The sequence below is a fragment of the Passer montanus genome, unplaced genomic scaffold (assembly GCF_014805655.1).
Source record: "Passer montanus isolate IOZ18808 unplaced genomic scaffold, ASM1480565v1 scaffold16, whole genome shotgun sequence".
NCBI classification, from domain to species: domain Eukaryota; kingdom Metazoa; phylum Chordata; class Aves; order Passeriformes; family Passeridae; genus Passer; species Passer montanus.
Genome location: NW_024363160.1, coordinates 193,551 through 212,750, shown reverse-complemented (window position 1 = coordinate 212,750; position 19,200 = coordinate 193,551). Strand labels below are relative to the sequence as shown.

Below are 19,200 nucleotides of genomic sequence, written 5' to 3'. Positions count from 1 at the left end.
ACATTCCTTCAGAATTCAGTGTTATGTTCCCAGCCCTGACCCGCGTGCACGCCTGTGCCCGAGGGTGATGCCCTCCCAGAACACCTTCCCGCGCCATGTCTCTGGTTCTGGGTTCCTCAGCACGAGAGAGAGAGACATGGATCTCCTGGAGAGGATCCAACAGAGAGCTACAAAATTTTTCAAGGGACTTGATTATCTCCCTTCGAAGAAAAGACTGAGAGAGTTGAGCCTCTTCAGCCTTGAGAACAAGCGACTGAGAAGGGACATCACCAATGTCTATAAGCATCTTACGGGAGGGTGCCAAGAGGCTGGGGTGAGGTTCTCTGTGGTGCCAAGAAATAGGACGAGGCAACAGGCAGAAACTGATGGCACAGGATTTTCCACCTGAATACAAGGAATAACTTTTTTATTGTGTGGATACCACGCAATCGAACAGGTTGCCCAGAGAGCTTGTGCAATGTCCCTCCTTGGAGATACTGAGCCGCCTAGATGCAATCTTGTGCCATGTGCTCTAGGATGACCCTGCGAGAGCAGAGAGGCTAGCCCAGGTGACCCACTGTGAATTCTGCGATTCTGTGACATGGGAAAAAAGTTAGGGGGAAAGCACAAACTCGCAGCCGCCTCCGCAGCGCCGGCCCGTCCCAGGACCCTGCGGCTGCCCCGCGGAGCTCGCCGGCTCCTGCCTCCGCTCTGCCCGGCGCTGGCTGAGGGCGGCGGCAGCTCGGCCTCCGCGGAGCCGCCCCGGGCCCGCCCCGCCGCCAGGTGCGGTGCCGCCGCCGCCCCTGGGCTGAGGAAGTGCTGTCACGGCGTGTGCCGGGCAGGGAGGCTCCTGAGGACCGGGCAGGCCAGACGTTTCCGTCGGCGGGCGCCGAGCTGGGATCGCCGCCATGAGCAAGATCTCCAAGTTCTTTAAGGGGGGCGGCTCGGCCGGCTCCAAGGGCCGCAGGGGACCCTCGCCGCAAGAGGCGCTGGCCCGGCTGCGAGAGACGGAGGAGATGCTCAGCAAGAAGCAGGAGTACCTGGAGACGCGGATCGAGCGGGAGCTGGCGGTAGCCCGGCAGCACGGCACCAAGAACAAGCGAGGTGAGTGCGGGCCGGGCTCCGCGCGATTAAATCCCGGGGCTGGAGCGCCCTGGGTACGAGGGGCACTCGGGTCCCGCCGGGGCCGCGGCTGGGCCGGGGCACCTGGGCCCGCAGGTGTGCGGTGCGCTTCGGCTGTGCGCTCCGAGCAACCATCGCCACACGCCAGGCGGGATGGCGGTTTTGGGATCAATGAGTGTTTAGTGAACTGTGGATTCATATAGCGGGATGGGAATTTGTTATTCCTCACAAAAGTGCTGTCTGTGGTTTCCTGTGCGATTCTCCTGTTCGTGCTTTGCGCCGCAGTCGATGCAAGCACTGGTTGGATACACGGGGGGCAAAGTACTGCTGCTCAGCAGGGGAGGGAATCGCTGTTTAGGGGCTCAGCGTTGGCTGCGCAAGTGGCGAACGAGATGAAGGATGTGCGGATCTCCTGTATATTCACGAATCAATGCACATTATCCCCATTCCTGACAGCTGAGCAACAAAGTGATGCAATGATTTGTCCAAATAATGTAAGAAGTATATGTGCAACCAAAAAAAGAATGATAGCTTGGAGTATTAGTGACTACTGCTCTGGGACGTTGTTAGCTGCAGAGGAGAGGATGCTAAGGGGTCAGAAAGCCTGGCTCCTATGTATACTGATGTTGCCAGCCCTGGGAAGCAAATGATGGTAGTCAGTGTCTTGGGGATATATAGGCCTCAGAGAAACAAGTTAATTACTTCCTGAAGCCGATGGAGGCCTATTTTCCTGAGCTGTATTTTAATTTAAATGCTTAATAACAGAAGAAGATTATTTTGAATTAAAGATTTGTGATGTAACAAGAAAGTAGGTCTTTTGCCTGCTTGTTCTGTTACTCAGTAATTTAAAAAATAATGCCCTGTAACTTTGAACTTGTGCAGAGCTGTGTGTTAGAGGTGTCCTGGTTAGCCCTCTAATGTATTTGTAATAATTTAGCATTTAGTAATTATTATAAAAAGGCAGTTTAACTAAGCTAACTTTTAGTTAAAACGGATTTAAAATTGTGGGTCAAGATGGGACAGATTTGAAGGCACAGTCGAGGGAGTAAAGTCAGTTGAGAGCTCAACTGAGACAGCTGCTCAAGAGAATGGGAGCTCACAATTGTCACAGTTGCCCCAGTCTCACACTATCTAGTCCCCAGGCTTCAGCTGGAGTGTCTTGTGGTCCCTTGTCCAGCTACTGGCACCTCTGTACTGTCATGGTGAGCTAGTTCAGGAAGGTGATCCAGCTGGAAGCTAATTTACTATGGGACAAAGTGACCAGGTGACTCCTGGGGCTGAATTCATTGTGCAAAAGCCTGAGCTGCAGGGCTGATACAAGCAAACATGTTGGATCCTATGACTGTAGTAATTCCTGGTTAAATCCAGACATGCTGCTCTGGAACTTCATCCCAAACCTGAAATATAAGCTGGCACATTTGCAGAAAGAAAAAGCATTTCCTGCCTCACTCCTGCCCTTGTACTGCGCCCTTCCTTTCCCTTAGCAGAGCTCCCTGAAGGGTGTGTTTCAGAAAGCTGGATGTTGTAAAATATTGTGGGGTTTTTTGTCTGGGTTATTCTTTTTACCCAGGATGGTTTAAATTCCACTTACCAGTTGACCTGGTAGCTACATGAGTGCTTGTGCACCTGTGAGTGGGGCACAAAATTTGAGAATTTGTTGGGAAAAGGTGGATCTGCTTCTTCTTTAAATTAGCTGGTTGATGGTGGTTTCAGGTGTGTGTTGGCCTTTTGCTTCAGGCATGCAGCATTTGATATCTGAAGATCGTTGTTTCCACTGCAGTGCTCAATATGCAATTGTCCTGGTTTTTAATCTATTAAATTGTTCATGGAGTCATATTGCAAACTGTAGTGTTGAGCTGTAGTGTTAAAAATAACTGGCTTTTATTTTGTCATTTGCTCGGGGACCTACAGTTAAGAACAATAAAGAGGCAAGAGTAGGGCTAAAAGTGCAGTGGGGCAGCTTCTGTTCATGCCAAAAATGGTTCTAAAACCAAAATGGGATAACTTAAGTACAGTCAGAGGAGAAACAATATGAACCATATGTTGTTTAAAATATAACCTTGCTGTGCCAAAGTGCTTAAATTTAGCAGGATAGTCAGTGAACTTAAATCCCCAATAATATGTCTTCATTTGATATGTCAATTGCTTTACAGTTTAATTACTGTTGATTTACATTGATATATTAGCTAGTGTGTAGTGCTGTATAGCTCAGAGAAAATCTGTGCTAACCACCATCTATTGTAACATTATGTAAACATACAAATGAGAGAATAAAAGTTTTCATCTACATTGCCTTGTTGAAGTAAGGGTTTTGGAGGGACATCGCTGGTTATTTTTAAAGTAAGTTGGTTTTTTTTTTCTGTATTACATTTGTGTAGAAGCCTATGGAAACTAAAATAGGGCTGTCAGCAACTGGAGCAAGATGTATCTAGGGATAGAAAATGCACCAAATTATATGATCTCACTTTTAGGTGCACGAGTCTGAGTCAGTTGCACCAACACAAGAGAGCAGATTCAAGCACCAGCAATTTCTCATGACTTCATATGACTCTTGAATGGGTTTCATGTGACATCAGTAGGCTTAACTTGATTTAAAAGCTGTAATGCATTAGCTATGCCATAGATGTGAAACATCACTGAAATATTCCTGGCTTTTCCTTTATGAAGTATCTCTGCAGTTCCTGTACCTAATCTGAAATTAGCTATACTTTTGATGTGAGGCATTTCCAGCATTCCCCATTAATATCTGATTGTAGCTAAACCACTTGAGGGTTTTTTGTTTGTTGAAATTCCTCCTGAAAAGGAGAAATGTCATGAGAAGCAATATTATTATGCCATGAGAAGCAATATTTTTTTCACAGTTAGCACTGAATTCTAATGTCTCTTCATTCCAGGCACAAACTTTTAAAATCTCTTGCTGTACTTTTTTGGGGTTTCTCAGTTTCAGCTAGTGCATATCTGCCAACTCCATCTACATATTGGCTTTTCCCATCCATTGTTTTAAAGGACATAGAAAAAAATTTAAAGAACAGGAAGTGATACTGAATATTTGAGAAATTTGTTTAAAAGGAAATGTGTTTTCTGAAGCATGCCTGTAATTGTGAAAATAACATACACAAGAATGTGTGTTGTTTCAGCCCGATGTCCTTCACAGGTCCTAAAAATATAAAAATTAGTAAAAAGAATAAAGTTAAGATAAGCCATCCAGAATAGGATTAAATCTTGACCATAAAGAACCACAGAGTACTGCTGAAGACAAAATGTATGAAGAAAGTGGGAATAACAGAGAGGGTTTCACAAGTAGATGCTGCTAAATGTGTTGTATGTTATGATAGGGCAGGTCTTATGTAGCTGTGTAGCATTCCTTTTCAATGAGTTGGGTGTAACCAGGATTGGCTGTGTTTGGCTGTGGAAGCCAAACAATGATGTGGTAGGTGTGTGTTGTGGTGGACAGGACAGTCACACCTACAGCAGGCTGTGGGACAGGTTGGGAGTGAGGGACATAAAGGAAAGCCCTCGGTGTGCCTTTGCTCTGTGAGTTACAGTGGTTGTCCTCTGACTTTCATGATCACATTTCAAGTGTCTTGCCATGAACTGGAATACTTATAACTTGTCCAGCTCATTATTATTCTTGATTTAGCTCCTCAGTTGTAACTGCTTGTGGCTTCCTCCACAAGGCTTTAAGCACTATGAGTGCTGATGATAAGCCTAATTAGGGTCCTATGATTTTTATGGCCTCAGCAGCATTGCCTTCAGCTGTCCCTGGAGTGAGGAAGATCAGAATCTGCGGTCCATGAATCCCTTGCAGGCCTGAGGTGGAGGTTTGTGCACTGTATCCAAGAGTGAGACCTAATATTTTCACAGTCATGTTACATCTTCAGAGGAAACATTCTTTTCCTACTTCAGTAGTTTCCTCATGGGAATTATAAGGATTATTAGACAATTGTTTTATTTCTGCTTCAGAAGATGATGAGATTGTTGGTGCTTTCTGTACTGATGGGTGTTGGTGGTGTGCTTGACAGGTGAAGGTGGTATTACTGCACTGTTGCTTTTCTGTCTGATCTGTCGTGAAACCATGAGAACGGTGCACAACTCTTCCTATGCCATTACTTCTGTTTTTCCTTTTGAAATCTAGATATCAAGTGTGGCCAGGATTCTTATTGCACGCTGGCCATTTCCGCTTCCTTAATAAAGTGTCAGCATTGTAGCGATACTGGAAAAGCATCCTTCTGTGTGTTAATAAAAGGAGTTCATTAATGTGCAAACTTAAACTTATATCATAGTCTTCTTTTGTTCCAGACACCTTGACTATAAAATAAAAACTCATATTAAAAAGATTAGTTCCTAATCTGTGAGCTGTATCCTGCTTACTGGATTCAGGAAATGTGCTAAAGCCCAGCAAAGTGCTGACATCAAAAAATTCGGGAGTTGAATTGGCTTTTTTGGAACACAAAATAAAAAGAGTATGAGACTGTTTTGTGGGTTTTTTTCCTGGAGAAGCCCTCCACCTCTTCCTGAATGAATTGGTGTTAATAACACTTGCTTCCTCAGACTCTACCTCTGTTCAAACTCATCCTCTCCAGGCTGTGTTCCTTCTTTGAGATATTTGGAATGGGGAACACAATTTTTCAGTGCCATTCTTAGACCTTTAGTGGAGTAAGTTTCTGTTCTCTGCTCAATTTCATTATATTTTAATAGATACGCTCTTCTCCAATTTGGTAATTAGAATGCAGTAGCATTCTAAAGCAGAAGCATTTCAGTCCTGTGAGACTTGCACACGAATTTAAAAATGCTTGTAATATGCAGTAGAAAAGCACTAAAATTCTAGGTACTTCATAAAACACAGGAAAATAGATTTCAAATAACAAGGAAATTCTTATAAATTAGTGATAGGAGCTACTGTAGGAAAATACTCTGCAATAAAGGGCATTCATTTAACACAAATCAGGAAAATCATGTAGTGTGGTGTGAGAATTTATAAATGCCTTGGTTGATAAGAAAGGAGTATGAATTTATTTCCTATGGACTGCTTTATTCTGTAAGTCACTGCTAAAACTAAAGAGAAGGAAGATAATATCTTGCACCACAATAATTAGGAAAAGCTGTTTGTGAATAGCTGAAGTTGCAGAGAGTTTAGCTTTTCCTGTGTTTCCTTGATTTGGGTGTAGCTTAATTAAATGATCTTCAGGATTTTGAAAACAACTGCTGTGTGTGTAACTGTGAGCAGCCAATACTAACAGCACTGTTGCAGAGTCCCATTTCTCAAGAACACTGAGTAGAAAGACTGCCCCATGTAGATGCTTGCTCCAGCTGAGTGCTCCTCAGTCCACAGAGCCTCAGAGTCCTCTCTGGCCCAGCTGGTGTCATGCACAGTTTCAGACTGTTACATTTGTCTGGGACCTCTAGATTCCTAACCTAAGAATCCAGGATCAAATTTCATCCAATGAAAGCTAAGAAAGGAAGTGGCTGGTGTCTTAACTCTACCAATACTAAGCATAAATAAGGAAATAATAGGTAGGTAAAGATTGTTTGGGATTAAATCAAAATTAAATATTTTAGAATTGCCAGCAAGAATTTTATAATTCTTACATTTGCTGTGTGCATGACATCATCTGGTGTTTGTGCAACTTCTTCAGAATATGCATGATGTTTGAACCATTCCCCAAAACCTGTGAAAATCTTGGATTTGAATGCCATGATTAATCTGTTGGGATTGTGGTTTGCTGTCCTGAAACATCTCACTGCAGGTGGTGGAAGGCATCTGAGCCTGTGTGAATGCCTGTCCTTGTGCAGCTCATGATAAGCAGTTTTGATCATGTTGATTCAAGCATTTGTCAACAAAGAATTAATTTTTTTAGCGTGCTGTTACACACCATAAATCTGTGTGTAACAGATTCCCCCTCCTTGGGGGAATCTTAATTTCATTTGAAAAGTTGTGTACCCCAGTGTCAAGGTTCAGTGGGCAATTTTAACAGTATTGGAACAGTAGCTGCTGCTGATGGTTGAGCTTGGGGGATTGCAGGGCTGCTGGGGCTGGCAGGCTCTGAATCTGTTAAAAAAATTAAATGTAGGAGACAAGGGAAGAATTGGGGGTGCTAATAACATTGAAAGAAGCCAAACAATGGGTTAACTCAGTCTCGTTTCGTTTGGTGCGATTTTTTAGCCTGGCACATGTATAGTTTGGAAAGGACTGTCATCAGGAAATGCTTGTGGCAAAATTGTGTGTGTTCCACACCCTGAGGCCAAGAAAAAGTTCTTTTCTCCTCATGCTTGTCACGTGCTTTTATTCTGGTAATGATTTACTCTGGGCAGAGTGCGCTGCTCATAACTTAGTGAATATAAAATACTAATCTCGACAATTTACAAAGATCGTGGGGTAGCTGGATTTGACTGTGCCCATGTCTACTAAATTCTTTGTGTTTTTAAATTCTAAGGTTTAAAGATCATGTTCCTAAGTGGTTGTTAAGAAATAGATGAGCTAAAAGCTGGAGAAATCCTTCTCTGATCTAACCCTCCTGCCTAGCTGGGCCATTTTGGCCCTCCATTGCACTTCACAGTTATTGCTGCTGAGACAAAGTTCAGAAAGCACCATTGATGGAGTTGTGGTTGTCATGGCAGAAATTCTTATACTGTCTTCCTTAGGTTTTACTTACATTTTACAGCTTATTCTTTTATTCTCTCTTCTGCTTCTTCCCTTCTGACTTCTCTCTGATGTTTTTCTTTTTCCTTCCCATCTTCCCTGGTTTGCTTGTGTGCACAGGATGGAGTTCAAGATCTCCCACAGTGGAGGAAGAAGCTGCTTTTCCTTGTGATGCTAAAAGGAGTTAATCTAAAAGAGGCTTCCCAGCATGTTCATGCAACAGCCTGTTGGTGATTAACAGGCTGCTGATCTGGTGTGGTCAAAGTTTGTCTCCCTCATAGTAAGGTAGGAGGGTGAGAATTATGAAATTCTGCAGGTCAGCTTGATGCTGAACTACTTGTCCTTGCATTTGCTATGAAAACACACAATGCACTTTGCCTCTTCCCATTACAGCTGCCTTACAAGCACTGAAGAGAAAAAAGAGGTATGAGAAACAGTTGAATCAAATTGATGGGACACTTTCGACCATTGAGTTCCAGAGAGAGGCATTGGAAAATTCCCACACCAACACAGAAGTGCTCAAGAATATGGGTTATGCTGCACAAGCTATGAAAAAAGTACATGAAAATATGTAAGTGTTTTCTAGTAGCTTCCAAGTTGAACTTACTAACCACTTTCAAATTATTCCATTACTACAGACTGTTGTATCAAGTTAGTTTTGACTTCATTTTTGGTTTAGGCATTGAATGTCAGGAATGCTGTTAGTGCTATAGTGTTATATTTGGCAGAAAAATGTAATTTCCTAACAATAAATCTAGAAGGAAGTCCACTTAACTGGTGAGATCTGTTTTTTTCAGTCTGTCTTGGCAGTGGAGAGTGGCCTCTGCCCTTGGTTTATCTAGAAGAAAATCTATTCATAGAAATTAGGTGGACTCTTTTCCTCAGAATCCATAAGCTTGACTGTGGGATTCAAAGTACTAATTAAATGCACCTCCTTTCCCCACACCCCCCCATCCTCCCCCCAAAAAATTATTTTTTCTTTTTTTTCCTATGTCTTACATTGTTTCAAGGGGTGTTTTTCTGCCTGAATAAACAGAGTTAAATCAGAAGGGTTATTCGGGGAGAAATAAACAGGAACTGAAACAATAACAAAGTTAACAATAAGGGGAAACGTTTAAATGGGGTGCAATTCTGTTAAGTTCTTCCCAGTTCTGGTGAAAGCTTAACATCAAAAAAGACCCATAAAATCATATAATACTTTGGGTTCAAAGGGACATGGAAAGATAATTCTGTCCAAACACCTTGCAGTGAAGAGGAGCATCTTCAACTAGATCAGGTTGCTCAGAGTCCATCCAACCTGACCTTGGATGTTTCTAGTGATGGGGTGTCCACCATTTCTGGGCAACCTGTTCTGGTGCTTCACCACCCTCATTGTAAAAACCTTCTTCCATTTAATCAAATCTAAATTGACCCTCTTTTGGATTAAAGCTTTTACCCTCTGCCCTTCACAACAAGCCGTGTAAATGTTTATCCCCATCTTTCCTCTAAAGCCCCTTTAAGTACCAAAGAGCCTGTAAAGATGCTGACCTGGGGGATCTGCCCATGGGCTGTGACTGGCTGGCAGAGGTATGAGGAGCACAGAGAGGGAGAGACAAACTCTGCTGCAGTTTGACTTTTGTTATAATCCCAACATGGAAGTAGCTGGTGTGGGTGTGTGTGTGGAAATTATTCCCTGTGAATTCTGATGTTTGTAGAGTCATGGGCATAAAAAGAAAACAGGATCTGTTCAAGTGAGTGTGTTCTGTAGGATTTGAATGATACATCTTTTAAAAAAATGTTTCCATGTTACCTTGCCAGGGATTTGAACAAAATAGATGATTTAATGCAAGATATTACTGAACAGCAAGATGTCGCCCAGGAAATTTCCGATGCTATCTCAAACAGAGGCACCTTTGGTGATGAGTTTGATGAGGTTAGTACTTCAGCTCTGTGGGTTTTAGTTCCATAGTTATTCTGCTGTGCAGTGGTTTGTTTCTCAAGAAGTGTGGATGTGAAATTCCTTGGTTCTACCTTACCCTATCTAGGACAATTGTAGAATTTTATTATAAATATAAAAAGTAAATAAAACCATTATATATAAAATATATAATGTACTAAATAAAAATCTGTAGATGTAAAAACAGAAAAAAAAATGTATCAATTTTAAGAAAAGCATTTTTAACTGCACTCCTGTAGTTATTGTTCTCATAGTGACCTTGAAAGAAGGTCACTAAAACATGTAATTTGTTCTACTCCAAGTGGACACTGAAACATATAATTTTTTGTTGCTCCAAATAGACATCCATTTGACTTAAGTGCATGTCCCTATGTCATGGACAGTCTGCTGTTCATAATTCTGAATATTTGGACCATTTTTTTACGGTCATTTTTAGTGCTCGGAGATGTAGGTCCTTTCCCTGTTGCCCAGACCACAGAAGTAGCTCTGACAGGTAGAACTAATACCTGTTGGAGGCAATAAGGTTTCATTCTGAACCTCTTTTCTTCTGAAACCCTCACAAGGCATTTAGGATCTTCTCAAAATTTGTTGCAGTAGCTTTCATCCAGTGCCCCCAGATTTGATTTTGTACATCTAAAAAGGATATAATTTATTTCTGATCCAGCCATATTTGAGGACTCAAGGGTCAAGGTTACTCAAAATTCTTGTAATCTCTGGAATGCAGAGATGGGTGTCAAGCTCAGTATCACAACCAGTTTTGTTTTGTTTTTCAATTTTGTTTCAAAATGGCCAAGCACTAAGAATCATTTGAAGAATGTCCTGAATACTCAAATCATTCACTGTATTCCCCACTAATTTGTTCCTATGTTCCCAAATGGACAACAAAGAAAAATAGAAATGCTATATTGCACATTTTGCTTGATTTGGGAGGAAGAGGGAGTTTCATTCAACAGTTATAATTTGTTGAAAATAATAATGAATCTTTGTATTTTGTTTCCATTACCTGTTTTTCTGTATTTCCCCTTTGAATGTAAATAGACTTTCCAAGAAACATTTGGTCATTACTGGCACAAGGAATGGGATTTGGCCTGAGCTTCAAACAATTGAAAAATATCCTGCCACCCAAACATCTGTACAGTGTCTTACTTTTCAACAGTGCTTAACTTTTTGGAGTCTAGGCTTAGTAAGCATGTTGTAGATTGACCTGGAAGTTCCCAAGGGATCCCAGTTGAAGCTGATGTGCATTGTTCCTGTTTGGGAAATAAACCCCTGTCACCTGGGGCATCGTTTTACCAGCCTTTGCATAGGAGCCTAATTCTTAGAGCACTTGGCAGTAACTGGGAAACCTGGTTTGCAGGTTACTGCACCTTAAGAGTGCTAGAATAAATGACTTAATTGCTGGGATATAAGGTGGTTAGTGTTGAAGGATAATATTTGTTTTAATTTTTTAAAGGATGTTTTTTCCATGCACTTGTATGCATTTTCTCTTCACACATGTGCTGTGGCTGTAAGGAGACCATGGAAGTGTGTGATTTCTCCTGCTCCAGGCACAGTAACATAAGAGTTTCTTCTCCCTGGGTTGGCACAGTGTATGTTTGCCTTAAATTATAAAACCATGAGAAAATAAATGCAGGTATAAAGTCCTGTGGTGGCTGTGCAACTATCATTTTAACTTCTACATTGGCGATAAACAAAGTGTAAATGTGTAGGCAGAGCCCATTTCAGTACCTAATAGCTCTTTCTTTACTACTTTTTTGACACTTACCACACCCCTCTCCAGTTGTTTTTGCCCATTTTTCTTTTAAATCATTTCATCAATGTGGCAAAGGTCCATTTCTCCACATATATGTAACATTTAGCTTCCTTTCTTTGGGAAATTTCAGCTGAGGAATAAGTTCCTTGCTTTTTTAAAAAGCGTACAGCCTTTTTATTTTTAGCATTATACAAGTGGATTAGATCATCTGTCCAAATCAGCCTCTGCACCTAAAAGCCCACGAATGCTGCGTGCTTCAAGGGTGAATACAGGACCCTGGAGGACAGTTTTGATTCCAGTGCTGCTTTGAAATCACATATAATCCTGCACTTATGTGATAGGGCTGAAGCATAATGTTTAATGACAGTCTGCCTTATAACCAGTGGAAGGTGTTTGCCTTTTAAAATGGGAGAAATGGCATGTTAAAGTTAGAATCCATTGAAGAATACAGGCTCTAGATATGGAATAAACCTGAGGACAGCAGAGTAGAGAGGCTTTTTACTCCCGTATTTGCCTTTTTGGCATGTATTGTACTGCTGTTAGTTTTGTTTTTAAGTTTATTCCTTGTCCTGTTTCTGACTTTCATTGTCCTATTTTCAGTGTTCAGTTAAGGCTTACTTAACTGCTCATACTTTGTAAAAATTGCACATTTAATATACTGTTTCTTGAAATGCCCTTTCAGGTATAAAGTGTTTTTTCAGTAGTACTTTGCTTCATGGTGGTTTATTGTACCCTTGCGTGTAATCACTGTCAGAATTTGTAAATAATTTTTTCCTTGAATTTAGGATGAGTTGCTGGCAGAATTAGAAGAACTGGAGCAAGAAGAACTGAACAAGGGAATGAGAGATGTCAGGCTGCCAAGTGTTCCGTCCACATCGCTGCCTTCTCACCCTGGTAAAATGCCTGCTTGCTATTTTACATTTCTCATCATTGAGCCGTGCTGGGAGAAAGGGGAGAGGAAGAGGAGAGGGTTTCAGATATGCATTTAACTCTGTTATAACTTTCAAAATGTTATAAATTCCTTTTCCTATTTTTGTATCGGCTTAACAGAAAAAGCAGAGTGGATTTCCATTTTGCTCTGTGAAAGCATTTAGGACCAAATTCTCTGTAGATTTGGGGTGACAAACTCAGGGAACTTGACCTTGCACATACACACATACTGAGATGTAGTAAGATAATTGAAAAATGGTCTTTTTTGCCTTTTTTCCCCCTTTTTTTTGGCAATTCAATCCTTAGTTTCTTTCAATTAGTCTGACCTAGTTTCCAAATGTTTATGTCATGAAGATCCAGCTTTGCAGGGTGGTGGTTTGATATTTTCCACTGGTATTTTAATTAGAAGTGAAGGAGGGATTGGGAAGTACATATTTAAAGACATATGTTCATTCCTTTGCTTTCTTTGTACTGAACAGGCTTATTCCTGGTATTAAGCTGTAGTTTTATTTTTCTGTAGTTCTGCCCTGTTCATTTTGAATTCAGCCAGAGGCAGTCAACTTTTACTATGCTTTTCACTGTCAGTTGAAAGACTTGCTGTGTACTGACATTAGTAAAAGAATAAAAATACTTGATGGTAAGGACAGCACATATGTGACACAGGTGGTTTATAGTTTCTGCTACAGAACAGGTTACCTAGACCAGCTCAACTCAGATACTATGTGTTTTGGCAGATTACACTTAAATCCTGAGAAGCAGTTTAAAATGTTCAAGCTGAGACTGTGGCCTCATCTACTGAACCCAGTTGCTGAATAGCTTGTAAAAAAAAATAGATTTAGAAAAACAGTGAAAATTCAGTCTGGCCATTTATGATTTGTTCATATATTGTCTTCCAGAGCTGTGTACTGACATTAGTAAAAGAATAAAAATACTTGATGGTAAGGACAGCACATATGTGACACAGGTGGTTTATAGTTTCTGCTACAGAACAGGTTACCTAGACCAGCTCAACTCAGATACTATGTGTTTTGGCAGATTACACTTAAATCCTGAGAAGCAGTTTAAAATGTTCAAGCTGAGACTGTGGCCTCATCTGCTGAACCCAGTTGCTGAATAGCTTGTAAAAAAAATAGGATTTAGAAAAACAGTGAAAATTCAGTCTGGCCATTTATGATTTGTTCATACATTGTCTTCCAGATCCAGCTGTGCCAGTTGACATTTTTATTAAACCCAGACCATCTCCATGTGCTTCTCACTATTTTAATTTTCCATATCCATCTGTATGGCTGCTTTAGGCAAGATGAGCTGGTTACAATTATGTAGTTCAAGGCTGTGAAAAACTGGCTTATGTTTTCTGCTTACTGTTACACAGTAATAGCAAACTTAGTCCAGTTGATGGATTTATAATACGAGATGCAGTTGATGGATTCTAATTGGAGATGCATGTTGCCCTCCTGATTTGGAAGATGAGGAAACCGCAATGAAGCGAGGCGTAGTGACCTTCCCCAGTCACACAGTGAACCTGTGACATTTGCAGAAGAGGCACTGAAGCTGTGGTCCCCCAAGTGCTTTTCCCAGCCCTAGTCCCTGAAGTGGTAGTTGCAGTTCCCCTCTAGACGGCGGCTCCTAGCCCCGTGGCTGCCTCAGGTGGGACAGCTGGCTGCTGTAAAGGTGCACACGCAGGGGTTGGACCCACTAAGTGTTCCACTCTGGCTGGAGAGATGCCGGTCCTGATGTGCACAGCCCACAGGTAGAGGAGGCAGCCTGAGGCTGAACCTTGGTGCTTGGCTATCTAGTTTGCAGGTCAGCAAATGAAGCCAGTTTGAGTGAGGTTTTAGTTTAGTGAATGCAGATGATGTGGGATAGGAGATTTGGGTACAAAGTGTGTGTAGTACCTGATACAGAGCTGGGAATTGTTGCAGTGACCACAGCAGTTAACTGATGTCACTTGAGCAAAGCAAGTTCAGGAATGTCTTTCTCCATTTAATAAATGACCCCACCCATTAAAATGGGGTGAGTTCATCCAGAGACTTGCATGTGCAGAACCTCTCAGCACTATTTGGAAAGGTAGCAGGATGTGCAGCTGGCCAGCATAGGTGACTTTTCTTGTTTACATGGTGGTGAGAGAACTGACAGCATTCTTGTGGGCCTTTTCTGACTGTGTCAACCTTTAGAAATTAAATGCTTTTTCTATGTGAGTCTTTTAGGAGGAATGACATCAGACCTATTTTGTGAACTTCAGAGTTCTATACAAAATAATGATGAGGCATAATCACATTTCTTATGAGCTTCATTCCTGCATTACTCATGTTCAGCTTGCTACTCAGTAAATTGGTCTGAGATCTTCAAAGAGAAAAGCACTATGCAAGTCTTCATGCTAACAGATAGAATGGTTCTGACTGTTACATTAATTGATGGTTATTGTCTTTTTATCTGCAGCATCGACCAGGAAAAGAGCAGAGGATGAAGATGAAATGAAGCAACTGGCTGCCTGGGCTTCATAAGAGCATGATCTTTTTATAACAACAAACATTATAGTGCAGAATGTAAAGAGCTGTACTGCTGTTTTATAACCACATTGATGTATTGTGGTTGCATTTCATACAGGCTGGGTTTTTTATGGCATGTCTTGCTGAGACTAGTGTTACTGCCATATTACAAAACTAGCTTAAAAACCAGCAAACAAAAGAATTAAGTAGTTGCCTAAGCCTTCAGGCATATTTTTTTAAAGCCTCATCAAGAGATTTGTTTTATTATTAGTATCAGTTTTTAACAGATACTATCTTACCATATCTGTTGGTTCATAAAACCCATGTGCCTCACTTATGCTCAAAGCTGGATTAATTTTTGAAATGAGAAAGTTAAGTAAGTCATCAGGGCCCTCTGACTAGAGGGTTATTTGGTTCAGACTATTTGAATATTAGCAAAACAGCTTAATATGTGTCCTCACTTGCAAGTTCTTTGAGCCCAAGAACTAATAACTATTCATTTGGACATGAAGATTCAAGCAGTCTGCCTGGAGCAACTTATGGTGTTCTAGATATTAAGAGGAAGCTCTTCTATAGGCTTATTGAAGTGGGATGTGTTATTTGTTTTGTTTTGACTGGCCAAAATGTCCCATGCACTTCTATAGGTCAAGTTGAATTGTATTTTGGACTATTTCTGATTAGGTTACAAAATTACAGTGATCAAGGAAAGCAAAATGTCTAGGTTCTTGCAGATTCCTGCCAAACACTACTGATTTTCATTAAGCCTGTCAAAACTCCAGAAGAGATTTGACCTTCCTGTGTTCTTTTCCTCTACCCTGTCTTTCTAGGATGAGTCTTTACTTTGTATCATAATGTTCATCCTCATCAAAGGAATTAGCAACACGTTTTTAGTCACAGAATTTCAAAATAGTTTTAATTTCTGAGCATCTGGTTCTTTTCTCTTACTCAGTTTGTGAATGGAAATAATACCAGTGTGTTGCATTTGCAAGGCCTTTTTAAACCCTGGTTAAAAGCTGATTCTGGGTTGCTTGTCAAGTTGGTGTGTTACTGTCCTGGTTTAGCCTAAGTTAAAAATGCCATTCTTGAGTGCTATAACTGCTACATATATATGGAGAGATTGTTCAAACACAACCCATAAATTAAATAGGCTGCTTTAACAAGGTATTAAATAACGCTTAAGCTCTATGCTAGTAGCCTACTGTCAATTACAAGGAAATAGTAGAACAGTGTGGAGTTCCTAGGGGTGTAGGAAGCACAGTCCTTGATCTAGGTTTCTTGTTTTCAAATGAATTTAAATTTAGTGATGACTGAACCACTTGGGGAATAGTGGTGGACTTGGTTTCTGTAGATCTTCAGCAACATAAGACTGACCCCTACTCCTGCAGGCTTTATCCTGTGATTTGCTGGGTGTTCAGCTTCAACAGGCTTCAATAGCCTTCAGCTTAGTGGATTTTAGCTTAAATATAAGCAAATATGTGTTTCTAGACATGGTCTGCTCAGAGCCTTTCAAGTTGAGCCCCATGGATGAAATCCAAAATATATAAACCCTGTGGAGAGATTAACTTTTTCAGGACTTCCATTCTCTGTGGAGGATTTGCTTTTGGATTGTATCTGTATGAGAGCTGAATCAAACCTTGCCACTTTGGATAATTTTCTTACTGGAAAAAAGTGGGTGTGTTAATTCTGTCCTAAAATTTGGAGGTACCAAGAAAATTGTCCCTTTTTGTTGAGAGTAGAGGAAGTTTTAATTTTTGTTTAAATACAAAATAAAACAGGGAAAAAAAAGAGAAAAATTGCCTTAAATTTAAAAATACATTTTGAACAACCAAATACTAACAAAATGCTACTTGGTTTTAAGGCTTGCTGAAATTCAGCATGAGATACTAGCTGAAAGCAGGAATATTTAGTAAAATAGCAAATATTCTAAGTTATTTCAAATCCATTTGCTAACCCTTTTGGCTTGAATCCTGTGTTCAAGGTGTGCAGTTTATTCAGGTCTCTGAGTTATGTACAGAACATATTAGCACACATTGGGTGTATGACTGTGCAAGGCTGGCAGTGTGGACATGGACGCTTCTGGTATTTCTAAATATGAGGCCATGCCAACACAGTCCCATAGTTAGTTTGGAAAAGCTGGTTTCCAGCCCCTTTTCTTGTTTGAATTAGTAGTTTAACAATACTCAGCTCTTACATAGGTAGCTCTTGGCATATTTGAAGTGCTCTACAACCTAATGGGTCTCTAAGCTTCAATTTTGAAACTAAAGTGACTTTCAGTCTGCTTTGGAAAATGTGGGCTTGCTGTTTTTGAATATGAACTTTCCATGTGAACACCCTTCCATGGAGACAAAATAATCCTGTAGAGATCTTCTCCTTTGCAAACCAGCATTTGACTGCTTACTTCCAGCAGTGTTTTGGCCAAGTGTTGATCCTGAAGAAGCTTCAGGTGCGTTCAGCTTATTAATGTTTAGACCAAGCACTTTAAAAACAAAACTTTTGAAAGGTGAAGAAATGAGACTGAATATTCAGGTGAGCTGCTCTGAAAGCCTGTGGATAGTGGCTGGTGATGCAGAAAGACAAACTCATGTACCAGTTCACAGGTCAGGATGTGAGGTTGGTGAAATTATACTCAGAAACACTGTAGTGATGCACAGAAAGGAAAATACACCGTGGACTTCAACAAACAAACTGGAGTGCTTGTTGCCATATTTTTTTTGGACACCAGTTTTCTTCAAGGGAAAAGGGTTGTAGGGATTTAGTTCAGCTGAGGGAGTGGCTCTTTCCTGTGTAAATTCAGGTAACAGTGGGACGAATGGCTCTTTCTTATTTGAACATATGTCTCTCTTCATGCCAAGATGGTATTTGTTTAGTATGTAAGCAGCTGAGAGTGAATAGTGTCAATGTGTTATTGTAAATGTACCCTATTAACTGGAACATATTTTACAGGAGGACTGTGGCAGCAGATGGTGTACTATAACTGACTTACTTTCTTGTTGCTTATTTATTCTGAGATTGTTTTTTTTTTCTCCTAACAGGCTTAGACATTTTTAACCTGGATAACTTTAAAAAGGGGAAAAGATATTAATAAAAAGTGAAACCAGTTCATGTATGTATATATATACACACACTGTAAATAAATATTTTGGTGTCATGTTGGTGTTACATGTTTTTATTAAATTTCTTTTCCTATCAGGCAAAATTCTAAGTACCCTCCTTATACTGTCATTAGGATATAGTGCTCTTTTAAAGGACGTGAGAATATTTTGAAACATTTTTTCGATGTATTACTCTTTCAACAGCCAGTAAGAATTCAAGAATTCTTTGAAGTTGATTTGGTTTAGAAAACAACCAATCCCACCCCAGTGTAAGCTGTGGGGTTTGGGCTGCATTCCTTCACACTTAACCATTGTCTTGCAAGAAGTTATTTTAATTTAATATATCCAAAATGCCTCCCTCTCCTCCCCTCTGACCTGAAGATCTCATCATTGTTTCAGAAATATGTGTTTTGCTCTTTCCAGGCCTTCCTTGAAAGGAAGAATGATCAGGTCTTTTAAAAATGAAAAACAAAAATATATGATAGGCAAGGATGAAGTGAGACAAATACAAAAGGCATTTTTTTCATTTATCTTATTAGAATCCCTTTAAAGTCTGTGTGTGTGTATAGTGTCTCACCTTATGTACTCACACATATATTTACATGTAAGTATGAAGTGCTGGAGCAGTGATTTAGGACCACCATTCATTATCTGGTGTGGAAAGGTTTCAATTGCTTGGGCGGTTTCTCTTTTCCTCTTTGTGAGTCCTAAGGGCTTTGTCACAAAATGCCAAGGAGTTGCTGTGGTGTGAGCACTGCTGTCTGTGTCTACAGCTGTGGGGAGGTAGAACTGGATGAGTGTGCAGGGGGAATATTTAGAAAATCTCACTGTCTTTCATGATGTACAGCTTATTTTAATTATGTAATTTTTTTAGAAACATAAGGAGAAAAATTTAGTCTTAAAAATTATTTAGCAGGACATCTTAAGAATTACAAGTAGTATAATTTCATGTAGCTGTCACATTTTCTCACATCTGTCCCCAATGCAGAGACTATGGCAAGACCCACCTTCATAGCGCTGTTGAGTCAGGTGTATATTGTAGGAAAAGTGTAACTTAATGTGACCTTGATCATAGTTTAAATGGTTTATTTTATTATCAGCATGTGGTTACATTGTAACCACTGAACTATACTCTTAGAATCAATATCTGCAGATCAAACTAGATTATACAGTTATGAAATGCTAATATGTGCCTAGAAATTTCTGAACAACCTTGTCTACCTAGGATGACTGTGTCTGGCAGGGTCACAGATCCCCTC

At 40.5% G+C, this 19,200-nt stretch overlaps 1 protein-coding gene across 1 annotated transcript; it reads left to right on the top strand.

Annotated features, from left to right (window-relative positions):
- The first annotated feature begins 365 nt into the window (after positions 1-365).
- CHMP4C (charged multivesicular body protein 4C) lies at positions 366-17,997 on the top strand. Its single transcript, XM_039703066.1, has 5 exons — positions 366-1,083; positions 8,135-8,312; positions 9,539-9,653; positions 12,216-12,324; positions 14,800-17,997. The coding sequence occupies exons 1-5, from the start codon at positions 888-890 to the stop codon at positions 14,862-14,864; spliced, it is 663 nt and encodes a 220-aa protein (XP_039559000.1). The 5' UTR covers positions 366-887; the 3' UTR covers positions 14,865-17,997.
- The last annotated feature ends 1,203 nt before the right edge of the window (positions 17,998-19,200 follow it).

Excerpts from the sequence above, each read along its gene's own strand:
- CHMP4C (XM_039703066.1), top strand. The coding sequence starts at position 888 with ATGAGCAAGATCTCCAAGTTCTTTAAGGGGGGCGGCTCGGCCGGCTCC. Across the intron at positions 1,084-8,134 it reads CGGCACCAAGAACAAGCGAG|CTGCCTTACAAGCACTGAAG; the intron begins GTGAGTGCGGGC and ends TTCCCATTACAG. Across the intron at positions 8,313-9,538 it reads AAAAAAGTACATGAAAATAT|GGATTTGAACAAAATAGATG; the intron begins GTAAGTGTTTTC and ends TTACCTTGCCAG.